Below are 12,003 nucleotides of genomic sequence, written 5' to 3'. Positions count from 1 at the left end.
TAAATATCAAAGGTATTGTAAAACATCTTTGTTCACGTTCAAAGCACCTGAGGTTTATATTCACATTTTTATCTTACTTCTAGACGTCCAGACACAACAGAGGCAGAAGAGCCAACAACAGCCTGTCCCTATTGTGCATTCCAGCTCCCAGAGTGCGAACTCCTGTGTCCCGGCTGTAAAAACAATCTCCCCTACTGTATTGCAACTGTGAGTGTCTGCAGTATTTCCGCAGTGTGCGGAACACAAAGCTTTTCTTCCCTTCAAAAAATAAGTGCATCTGAACATCTTCGGTTTGCTAGTAAATTCAAGCTAGAGGTGTTTGTGGGTTTGTTTGGGGTTTTTTTCCAAGCTGTTACCAAATCAGTGAAACCATTGTTGTTGTCTATCATAGAGTGTCCTTAGTTGCCACCTACAAGTTGCAGGCACTGAAGGGTGACAGTAAAATCATGAAGTGGTTCTGGAAGACTTGAGCTTCCAGAGAAGGAGCTGGTGCACCAGGACTGCCCTGAACACCCGGCATATGTGCGTTCAATGCAGTTGGTGCACTTGGGAGAACACGCAGACAGGACTGTGCTGCTGGTGCCTTCCCAGCTCAGCCCTTTGCTCGGGCGCTCCAGTGCTCAGAGCAATGATGGCAGAGATAGAAGTCCCCCTTTCTTCTTCCATGTACAGGAGCTTGTGGAGGGCACGGCTCTCCTCCCATAAACTCCAGGCTGCCAAGATTTCAAATTAAAAAACCCTACACTTCAAAAATCTGTTTCAGGGAATGCCCAGAATGTAACAGAATTTATGGTTATGGTTCAGCCAGTGACCTAAGCATTTTATATCACTGATCCTTACAGAAAGTAGAAGTTCTAACATTTTTGTTTCATGATACTTTAGAGTGTACTGAAAAGGTGTGGATGGGGTACATTTCCCAGTGGAAGAGCCATGTATTCCACTGTTACCAGTATCAGTACAAAATCCTTATACTGAGGTTAGCTACTCTATAACTAATACTTTATTTTTACTAGGTTCAGGTGCTTTGTCACAGTAGAATTACAAAAAAATCAAAATGTACTTGAGCAGGAATAAAATGTTGGAGTTAGCATTCTTTATTAAAACGAAAAAATTAAGTCTTACAAAAAATATTAATAGCAATTATGTATTTTTTTTATTCTTGGTTTAACAGAATAAGATGACCAGTCTAATTTAGAAGTATTATCTTAACCAAAAAAACCCAAGGCTTTTAAATATAGCTTTATGGGCCAAGCAATAATTTGTGTATACTTCATATTATTTATTTAGGTTCTGTCTTGGTTATAGTTCATTCACATCACAGGTATTTGTAACATCATTAGGAATGCAGCATTTCCAAATATCTTATGAGAGTCAGTGTCAAAACAGTCTGCTGTTGCACATTAGAACATAAATCTCTCAATATAGTTCCAGGTGCTGTTGCATTTTATAGTAGTGAAAAGGTACACATGAATCCTTTGTATGAAAAGCAAATGAGTAAACCATACCAAAACAGAAGATCTAACTTCTGTTTAAAGAGGCAAGTGTAAGGCAGTCACGGTGCTCACAAACTTAACAGCCTTGAAGGGGATCTCCTGGGCTCCAGTGATGTAGCTTTGGGGTAATCTTTTTGAATCTATTTTGCAACACCAAAAAATCCCAGTAGATTTATGTACAATCACCAGACATGGATCAACAAATGCCACTGTAGAATTGCCAAACTAAAAGACTTTTCAAAATTGTAATTTAATACATTCTTAATTTCTCTTTTTAAAACAGGAATGCAGATTATACTGAAAATGCAGCATCTCACCAAGAGCCCCTTTTCTAGTTACAGAATTTACACAGTAATCAAACCACAGTAACACTATTATGGTTTTAGTTAATTCCTCAAGATCGTTGAAAAAGTCTCAGCAACTGAGTTCTACAGTAACAGCTACAGAACTAAATGCCCAGTGTACCAGGACAGCACATGCCATTTAATTATGTGTGGCTTTTGTATGCAGGGTCGGCATATGGTACAAGATGACTGGACAGTCTGCCCACACTGTGACTTTCCTGCCCTCTATTCAGAATTCAAGAAGTAAGTTGGGATTTGTTTTCTGTGATGGAACTCCAATGTTTGTTCATATTTTAGCAACAAACTGTTTCATTTGGTGTTAAAAACATCTAACAGCCTGGGATGGGGGCTGTGGAAGAGGAATCCCCCTTACCTTGGTAGTTTCATCTAACATACTCCCAGAATATGGTTCAAAGTGGACCAAAAACTATAGTAAAGAAAGAACTTGGCCAGAGATGCAGGGCAGGAACAGTAATGAAGAAGGATGGGAGGCTTGTATAAGTTCTCAGCTTGTTCCAGGAAAAAGACCTGATAGGGGGGCGGGGCGAATACAGGCAAAGCAGCAGTCACCAAAACAAGCAACACACACACAGAGTATTGGGTACAGACTAAGGCAGCAATAATCTCTTGTACCCAGTAATCATCTGTGGGAGAACAGGATTGGATAACCCTGTGCAGAGTCTGGAACTGTGAAACTGCATGGTCCAGCCCAAGCCCCTTTGTATATGTTCTAATTAGTAAATCTTCTTCATGCCGGTGCAAACAGCAGCAGCCTTCCTCTTATGATGTTAGTTCTCATATGTTAAAAATGAACAAACTACCCTTTGCTCTGCCTAGCCAGAAGCAGCCGTTGCTCTGGCCTGCATTTGTTACATAGCATAGGTCAGAACTTTGTTCTGTGCTTTCTGCCTTAGGCCCAGCTGTTCCTTTGAAAATGTCAGAATTACCATGTGACCAGTCACTCTTTTTTTAAAACTGTCACAGCATGTTACAGACTGAAAACACATGTCCCATGTGTTCTGAAAGGATTAACATTGTTCATCTTAAGAAAATAAATGACTGCACCCAGTACCTCAGACCAGAAGATGTGGACCAATAAATTCAGGTAGGTGCTAGAGCCTGTATTTTTCACTTAACAGGGGTCATTCTAGAAGACAGTGGGAGTTCTTCCCAGCAAAGGAAATGCAGTGTTCAAGAATCAAACATACAGCCTGGCTCTTCCCCCTCAGTTAACTGAGGCTCAGCTGTATCGCCTATTTGCCCTCAGGCATGCAAACACCAAGAGGTTTTGCTATTGCAAGTAACCTGGCTGTTACTCTTTCCAGTTGTGAGACTTTAAACCATTTACCTCTATGATCCCATTGTCCTCTGCAACATGTTCCTGAACACCAGTTGTGCTTTAGTAGCACAGAGAACAGTTTGAAGATGTCCGCATCATCAAATCCTTCTACAGATCTACCAGCAAGTGTTCAAGTGTAGAAGATATATGTTAACTGGAAGGCACAGATCTAAAATGCAGGTTACATGATCTTAGCTTCCGTGTTTAACAGAATATAAGAATATATCACAGGGTAACAGCAACACACTATTGGCTTGAAATATTGCAAAGAACAAGACTATTCCTCTGTCTGTACCACACACTTAGACGCAAGGCTTTGGTTTTGGTAAAGGAATGGTAACAGAAAATGAGTTAACAGAGTTCCTCGGTAATTTTGACATTTGAAGGTAGATTTACTACTGCAAACACCTTATGTGAAAACTTAACTATAGGTCATAGTAATGCACAAGTGATTATATAAGTTATATATACCCCAACCTTATTTTTGTTAATTTTTTTTCCTGGTCTTGTAGTTTGCTATCACAATCTATATACCTTGGGATGTGACTGCCTCTGTTTATTTTCAGGACTGCACGTGTTGTCCAGCAAAAGCAGGAAGGAATGCTCTATCACTACATTACACATCTTTTCCCCACTAGGATTAACAACAACCACATCACCTCTATTTTGTGATAGCCTGTAAATATTTAGGTTTTGATAAATTTTGTACTTTGTTTTATTATAGTAATAAAAGATTTATAATAATTCTTACCCAGCAAAATCTGCATTTTATTTGTACCAAAGACAAACCAAGGGGCATTCTGTGTTATGAGTGGCAAAAAAAAAAAACCAAAACCAACCAACCCTACTGTTCTCTTTTTCAACATCAGTTCTGAACTTTTATGAGTATTTTCTATTAAACATTTCTTACTCTTTAAGAATTCCTTTCTGGTTTTGATTAAAGATACAACCCATAAGTACAGGCTCCTCAGGTTTTGGAACTAAATCCCTTCCTGCTTTTCTGTGTTCTTAACTGAACAAAAGAGAAGTCAGAATATAACCACATCCTGTACATGCAGGAAGGCTAGAACCTTGGAAGAAAAGAGAGGGAGACAGAACACTCCATGAACTTTAAACAAAATTTTAAAAGACTCCTGTGAAACATTTTATTGTAATTTTACACACTGCTTAATTTCTGTCATGTACAAATATGCAGTTTAGTTTTGGGTCTTTTTTGAATCACTTATTATTTACAAGAGTTCACCACATAATATCAAGGGATTTTTTAAAAAACCATGAAGTTCTAGGAAGACTTAGCGTAAATGCTAGGTAACTAAGCATCACGTTTTCATCATGTTCATGCACCCTGGTGTTTGTTGTACAAGGATATTTATAGCTTGTAACGTTGTAGCACGTTAAGAGTAAGTACAGCACTGCATAGTGAGAGAGTACAGTGGCTACATCACCTCTATAAGAGGAGCATTTTCAACACACTGGTTCTACTTTCCCAGCTCCACCAATGGATCTGTTCAATGTTCCCAACAGAAGTTAGATAAGCAAAGCTGCATCCAGAGCAAGATTTTACTCTGTTTAATGTCTTGTCTTCTCTTTTCTTTTCCCTTCCTTTTTCGTTGTTTCTTCATTTTTCTCTCTTTTTGGCAGCTTCGAAGACTTCACTTTTTTTTGCTACAAACAGAATACAGACAGTTTAAAATCCAACTGCAACCTGACAAAAGCATAAGTCAAAACACAATCAGTGTTAAAAGAAAAAGCCGTCTCTTCTCTTCCCCGCCTCTTTCAGGAATCATGCTTTCAAATGACACGGAGAGTGCAAACTACAATATTCAGTCTTAAGGGCTGACCCACAGTTCCCTGATTTGGCAATACGTACAAAGAATATTACTGGAGTTGCCATCTGTGATAACCCCATGCAGAGGCCTGTGGCTACTCCTGACCTATGGTGCTGTCCCCACCAACACCTAAAATACTACTAAGTTTTTGAATTGTATTGCCTGAATGGAGTTTATAGCAATGTCTGACTTTGGTCCACATTCAAGCAGAAGGCAATGCATGGAAATAAGACTTTTTCACACTACTGCTAGCTCAGAATTTAAAGTTGAGAGATTATGTATTCAGTATGTACTATGATTTTTTTTTTAAATCATTCAGATGATGTCACAAGTCCCAGAAAGTAACTAAAAACAAGAAAACAGTTTAGTGTGGTAGTTTAACACTGAGGAAACTGTCACCTTAATCATTGCATCACTTTCAACAGTATCTTGCTCATCCTCATCAGACTGCATCTCTTCCACATTCAAGTCTTCATTCAGTTCCAAGGTCACTGCAGATCCCGACTGCCTTTTGTTTGTCTTGACAGCAGTAAGTGAATATGGAGTCAGGTGTGCCTCTTTGTTGTAGGCACGTGTAAAAGCTGCTTTGACCTGTTAGGTTGGAAGGAAACACAATGAGCACCAGCTTAGGAACTACAGATTGTTAGCTAACCAACTCTTGGCTACAGACTCCACATCTTCCTTTGGGAAGATGGGATCAGAAATTTGTAGAAGACTATCTCAGGACACAGGAAGCATCTAAGAGCTGTATTGTGAAGGCTCATTTTAAGCAAGTCCCACATCATCCTCAGAGTGCATCTTCAGACGTTTCTCACTTAGGCCTCCAATAATTTCAGCACTGTTGTTCTGCTGCCACCTAATCCAAGTCACTTACACAAAAGCCACCCTCAGCAGCACTGAACACCTGGCACACCAAGGCAGCATATTCAGACTAGGTGTAAACCCAATAGTAGTGTAGGTTTAGGTATCAGTAAAGACAATTATTCTCTCCCTGAGCGCTTGACCTGGGATAGAGGAGATCATGGTTCAGATCTCACACCTGCGTAGTTTATTGCAGGAACTTGAGCTTAGGCTCACCCTTGTACCAGATGAGGGTCCCAACCACTGAAGTCTCCAAGTGGACTAGCCCCAGAGGGATACTAGGGGAGCACCACACAAAGTCCCCCGAAGTCTGGCAGTTCAGTCTAACTGGACTGTGGAAGCCAGAAGCTGGAGGCCAACCTCTTAATTCAGTGCCTACACCGTAACAAATACGGTTGTGCATCCCTCCTCTTTCATAAGAGGTAAGAAAGGCAGTGCTATGCATGAAGGTGATACAGCTTATAGCCAGGACCCTGCATATAGAAAGGTACCAGCTTTCCCTGTCCCTTCTGTGTTCCGCTTCTGTGCCACAGACACAGCCAACTCCCAGTAATCCTTCACACCAGAAACAACAGGATAAGACAGCTGAATGAAGCACAGCCTGACTATGTTTTAGCACATAGCACTGGATCCTTAATAGTATCTTTGACAGCTGATTTGCAAAGACTACCATGGTCTCTAAGTACAGTTAATAAAACACTTAATTTGCAGCTGCACCAACTTCAGCCTTTCAGCAGCACATCCATACCACAGCTATTATTCTAGGATTTCTTTTTAAAGACATGTAAGATAAGGAAAAAAAAAAATCACTAGTGAATTTTACCTTGGGATCCAGCTTTGAAAAAGGACTGGGTTTGCCTCCCCATGTGCTTATTTCCATGATATTTTCAATATCTTCTTTCATCAAGCAGTAAGAGTCCATGAATGCTATAGCTTCTTCTATACCATCTGCTCCAAGGTCCTTCAAGGGCTGGACCAGCGCATCCCGCAAATACGGCAAATACTCCATGTTTACTGTCCTCTTGCATGTCTGGGTTCTTTGTCAAATTGCAAGCAGTAAGTAAATCTGTACAACCACCACTACTCACTTCTAAACACAAGCAATCTGTAGGCAAGCCCTCAGCAAATGGTTAATCAGCTGCATTGAGAGTTAACTGCAAGTGGTACTGTGCCATTCCTTTTGCAATTCCTGCACTAGGGATGATCCAGTGCAAGGTATTCAAACACGAAACAGTCTGGGGAAACACATCCATAACTGAGAAACAGCAACAGCAGGGGAAAAAAAGACTCTCAGTACCGCTACAAGTATTTGCAGCCTGATTGTTGTTCAAATTAAGTGCTAAGAAAGTGTCACCAACAACATATGAGCATATTCACAGAATATACACAAAGTTTGTGCCAAGCACAGCAATGAATTAATGGTAGGTAGCAAGCTAAACGAGAGCTAAGTATCTGTGTCATTATAATCCAGAAGAGGAAAGTCAGTACTACCTGAGACTCATGTGCATTGCCAGTTCTTGAATGATACGATCATGTTTGCCTGTGGATGAAAATTTCCCCAGCCAGCTGGGAAAGACAGGAAACTGGGACATGTAACCTCTCATCAGCTCCCCCGGGAGAACACTTGCATAAATGGCCTGAAAAAGTAAGACACATACCCAGCTCAAATCCCAAGGAATTAATCTCACTGACACCATGACATACTACCCTACTTGTCCCCATGAAAGGGGTTGGTGAATACAGTTCCACAGTGGAAACAGTTCATTTTAAGAGAACTCTTTCTTGGTTGCTTGTTTCTGTTCTACCCATTTTAGGTTACAGCTTGCTCTCTTGTACTGCCCTGTTTGTTACCATGTTCTGAAATACCTGTGAAATTATCTGGGTTTTAAAAGCCATTAAAAAAAATACAAACAGCCCTTGTTCATTACTGATGTCCAGTTTAGACTGCAGTCAAACAGCTGACTTCACACAAACAAGTGCTGTAGTCTCCAGCAGACGGACATGGTGAAGGAGACATTTCCAAAGAACACCACGAATTTACATAAAACTCAGCTAAATTCCTAAGCAAGTTACCTGTCTGGACCTGAGCTAAGCAGAGCGGTAGACTAAATGACCACCAGAACACTCTTCCAACTTAATCTGTGATACATCTCTGATGCCAGTCATAACCCTCTTTAAGCACGAGTCTTGTCAATGTTTCAGTGATCATTAAAAGCACAGCACAAAGCTTCAGTCCTTTGTGCTTTAGGAGAAATACTGGCCCAGTGAGAGGCTGGGATAGGAAGCACATAAAACTGAGTACACTTGGAACTGCATGTCAGAAGTGACAACATGCCACGTGCTCCTGTGCTTCATAAAGAAGGGTCAAGCTTCAGAAGACTTCATTTAATGATACAGCATGGGTTCAACAATATGAATATAGGAAACTGCTCTACTTGCTGCAGAACAGAATACTACATGAAGTAAGAACCATATAGGTCATAAAATTATACTGAAACATCAATTTCAAGCGATCAGTCTTTTACACCCATGAAGCACATAAAATGAGCGTTAAGCACTCACCTGTGTCGGAAGAAGGTTCCAGTTTTGCTTGCTACGAATTTGTTTGTCCACTATATCACCATCACATATACTATCAGCTGCTCTACTCAAGAGCACCAAGTGCTTTTTCAGATTTCCTCTGGAAAAAAATGAAACTGACTTTATTACAAAGCAGAAATATCCAGATAAATTTTAGTCTAGTTTTATTCCCTGACACAAAAGCCTACGTCAATGTAGGGTATGGAGTAACTCACCCAGCAGCAGCTGGTTTCACATGTACGTAGTTCTCTTGGACAAAGAGAGGTGCTAGGGAATAATCATGGAAGAAAAGATCTGATTTGTCTATAAGAGACATACGAGAAGCCTCCTCTCCAGTAGCAAAAACCTTCCGGACAACATCAAAAGGGCCCTAAGTAAATGATATTTCAGGAAGTCAGTGGGTTGCAGGTCAACACAAACAGGAAGACACAGCATAATATCAACAAAATTACTGTAGTGATAGTACCCAATAATATATGGACTCCTCAGTAGAAGTTCAATGTTCACTATTTCCTTCCTAGTGCTTTACCAGTTTTGAGAATTGAATTTTACTTCTGGTATTAAGAGAATTATCTCCCAAACAAAGGACTCGGGATGAGAAGTATGAACTTCATAATTGCATCTTACACAAGAAACCAGTACATCAAAATATACACCCAGTCCTGGATTCTCTTCAACTATTTGTGGCAAGTTTGACAGCTCCCTGCATCTAGTCTGTCAGCACTTTAGTTCAGAAGATGCTTATAAAGCCTAGTGATTGTATCGGAATATGACAGTAAAAGCCAATCCAGGATTTTACACTTACCAGTTTGATATCCTTTTTGGCTCTGCTGGCATCTGTTTTAGCCTCATCATAAGTCAATGATTTATCTTTTGCACACCACATATTAAGATTATGTAAAACCTAAAGAACAAAACAGACAATTTGGTAGTATAAGAGCACTTAAATGGAAGACTCGAGCAGAAAACAACCTGATCTCTCTGTATAAAAATAATAATACTGTTCAAATACTACACTGAAGTCAAGGACTTGTACATGACGTGCTCTCTGAATGGACACTGATGCCAGATGGGTGCTGACCTGTCTGATGTCCTGATTTGCTGCCAGGATTATCTCTTGCATAGCAGGTGGTGGAATTTTTAAACCTTCTTTAAACGCAATAGACATCATGGCACCCTGTAATACACACAATTGAGAAACTGTCACTAGAGAATTCCTGTGACTTCTTCCCCCTACAGAACACACTGACACATGAAAGAGCATTACCATCTTTTTCTCATTTTTTTAAACCACATATAATTTAAATTTTTCTCTCAAACATAAGTCATCCCTTGTCATTGATCATTTAAAAAATAAAATTTGGATATATATATAAGATAGACTTCTAAAATCTGAAAGGCTTTGAGATACTTCATTCTTTGGGAAGAAAAACTCAGACAACCCATTCTGAAAAGCAGAGTTACTCACTAAGATGATCCATTAAGTTTTAAGTGGTGTTTCCAATTCTGTATGAATTCTGCCACATGAAGTCAAAAGTTAACTTATGGTAATTCAGCGCAACCCATACAGCCACAGCCTTCTTACCTTAATCTGTTCTAGACGAGGTCTCTGAAAGCGAAGATCAAAACAGTAGTGGACCAAGGAACGAATTTTAGGATGGTTGCGATCATTACACATACAGATGATGGGTATCTTTGTGTGTCTGATCAAACCAATCAATTCCTGTGATTTAAACACATTACAACAATTACATTAGATACCTCAGAGGACAATTAACATGTCACACCAAGCAGCATTAATCTGCCTTAAATCAGATCCTTGACAGATGCAAGTCTATAAAACTCCTCCTACTGTAATCGTGTTCCCACAAGGTGAAAACCTAGCCCCTCTACTTTTTCCACTTGCCATTCCAATTAAGATCAATAGCCTAGAGTACAGCTGTCCACCTGCAGAACAAGATTGACTTGTCCAAAGGCAAATTTGACCTGGCCTAAGCCCAGAGAGAGCATACATCATTCTCACTGCACCCTGCCACAAACAATGAAGAAGTAAAGATGACTTCTTCCCTGTCCAAAGAGCTCAACCCTGAGGCTTCAGCATTATTTGACTTACTAGAACAAACTTTGCCTGCCCTAATGAAGGCGAAGTTCAGTTCAATTTCATACTCCTGCAATGTCTGCATCTGAGCTAAAGATCTGTATGCCTTTTATTGTCAAGGTATTGCATGTAACCACAGGAAATCTTCAGAAGCTAAAACTGGAGCTGCTAAGGAGAACAAAGTATAATATTGCCTATGCCACATTATTTACTCAGTGTTACTTCCTGATGAAGAGAGCAACTGTCCCAGTCAGATGACAAACCTCCCACTCCACAAAGATGTGAGCTGCAGAGACCTTATGATAAATTCACCTGTCCAGGAATAAACATCTGAAGGGCACACACCCAAGTTCACCACTCCACATTTCTTTTACAGAAGTATCTTTTTCCCCCCCTCTATCAATAACATAATTCTTCTTACACAAAGACAGACTGTACTCTACAGAGAGTTTCTACGGACCGTGGGTTGAGGACAGTAGACTGGCTTGAAATATTATGTACTGTATATGGTATGAACTCTTAGCAATGGCATTAGCTAATAACTACAGCAGTTTCACCTGAATCCCTCCTCTGTCTTCATTGCCTGCCATACCATCCACTTCATCCATGATCAATACATGTTTCCCGCTAACTGATGAGGATGTGCCTGAAAATGAATATGGACAAGAAAATGAGATGGGAATAAAATAGGGTCTTGCTCAGAGAGCTACCCCATGCTTTGTAGGTCAGGTAAACCCATCCTAGACAATTGAGGTGGTGGTGAACCTCTTGCTCTGCCACTTGATCACATTAATCTATGTTCATACAATAGAACTGACTATAACCTTAGGTCATCTTCCAAGAAACAAGTCCCATGCAACTAAACAGCAGCTGCAGAGTTCTTGAGTCGTTTGTGCAGATTAACAACTGATTCTACAAATAGCAGGATTTAATTCTACAACTGAAGATGAAATAAAACAGCTTACTAAATGAACTAGTCCCTATTAGAGCCAGATCCCTCCACGTCACGAACAAGTTAAATTTCTAACACTGCTGTGTAATAAGGAAGCTCTGTCCCTCCTGTAACTGGACTCTTAACACAAGAAAAATCCTCATTCAAACCACAGACATACCAGAACAGAAGTCTTTGATGCTGGTGTTGTTAAGCGATTCAGCAACTACTTCCTTTAGACTGTTCTTACTGCGAGTGTCACTGGCATTCAGCTCCACATAGCTATACCCCAGTTCCTAGTCCAAACACACAAACCACACAAAAAATGAGAACACACATCAGTGAAAGAGTATACACATACTCAGAATTAGAAATAGTATTTCAAAGTTACAGAAGAAAGCTTTTACAACACCATTTTCATAATTTTTCATAATTTGTGGCTTTGATTCCTTTCTCCCCTTATACTCTTCTTCTCTCCCACTCCAAAAATATTTATAACCAGACATGGAATGGATACTCCTGAAAAAG

At 40.0% G+C, this 12,003-nt stretch overlaps 2 protein-coding genes across 2 annotated transcripts in view; one reads left to right on the top strand and one right to left on the bottom strand.

Annotated features, from left to right (window-relative positions):
- The window catches only part of WDR19 (WD repeat domain 19), a 42,644-nt gene extending 39,708 nt beyond the window's left edge, over nt 1–2,936 (top strand). Inside the window, exons 33-35 of the mRNA XM_010080576.1 lie at nt 84–207; nt 2,004–2,080; nt 2,822–2,936. Of these exons, the coding sequence (XP_010078878.1) occupies nt 84–207; nt 2,004–2,080; nt 2,822–2,936 (316 nt within the window). The remainder of the gene's footprint in view (nt 1–83; nt 208–2,003; nt 2,081–2,821) is intronic.
- Nucleotides 2,937–4,300: 1,364 nt separating this feature from the next.
- On the bottom strand, nt 4,301–11,771 carry LOC104459821 (replication factor C subunit 1-like; the record flags this gene model as incomplete). Its single annotated transcript, XM_010080577.1, has 11 exons — nt 4,301–4,841; nt 5,405–5,596; nt 6,690–6,903; nt 7,358–7,503; nt 8,429–8,546; nt 8,662–8,816; nt 9,252–9,350; nt 9,528–9,623; nt 10,032–10,169; nt 11,102–11,190; nt 11,657–11,771. Coding segments are annotated over 11 exons (1,458 nt in total), but the record flags the coding sequence as incomplete, so codon positions are not given.
- Between the last annotated feature and the right edge of the window lie 232 nt (nt 11,772–12,003).

Source organism: Pterocles gutturalis, unplaced genomic scaffold (assembly GCF_000699245.1).
Source record: "Pterocles gutturalis isolate BGI_N339 unplaced genomic scaffold, ASM69924v1 scaffold23694, whole genome shotgun sequence".
Taxonomy (NCBI): Eukaryota; Metazoa; Chordata; class Aves; order Pterocliformes; family Pteroclidae; genus Pterocles; species Pterocles gutturalis.
Note: the sequence above shows the minus strand (reverse complement) of the source record. Positions and strands in the feature narration are given on the sequence as shown.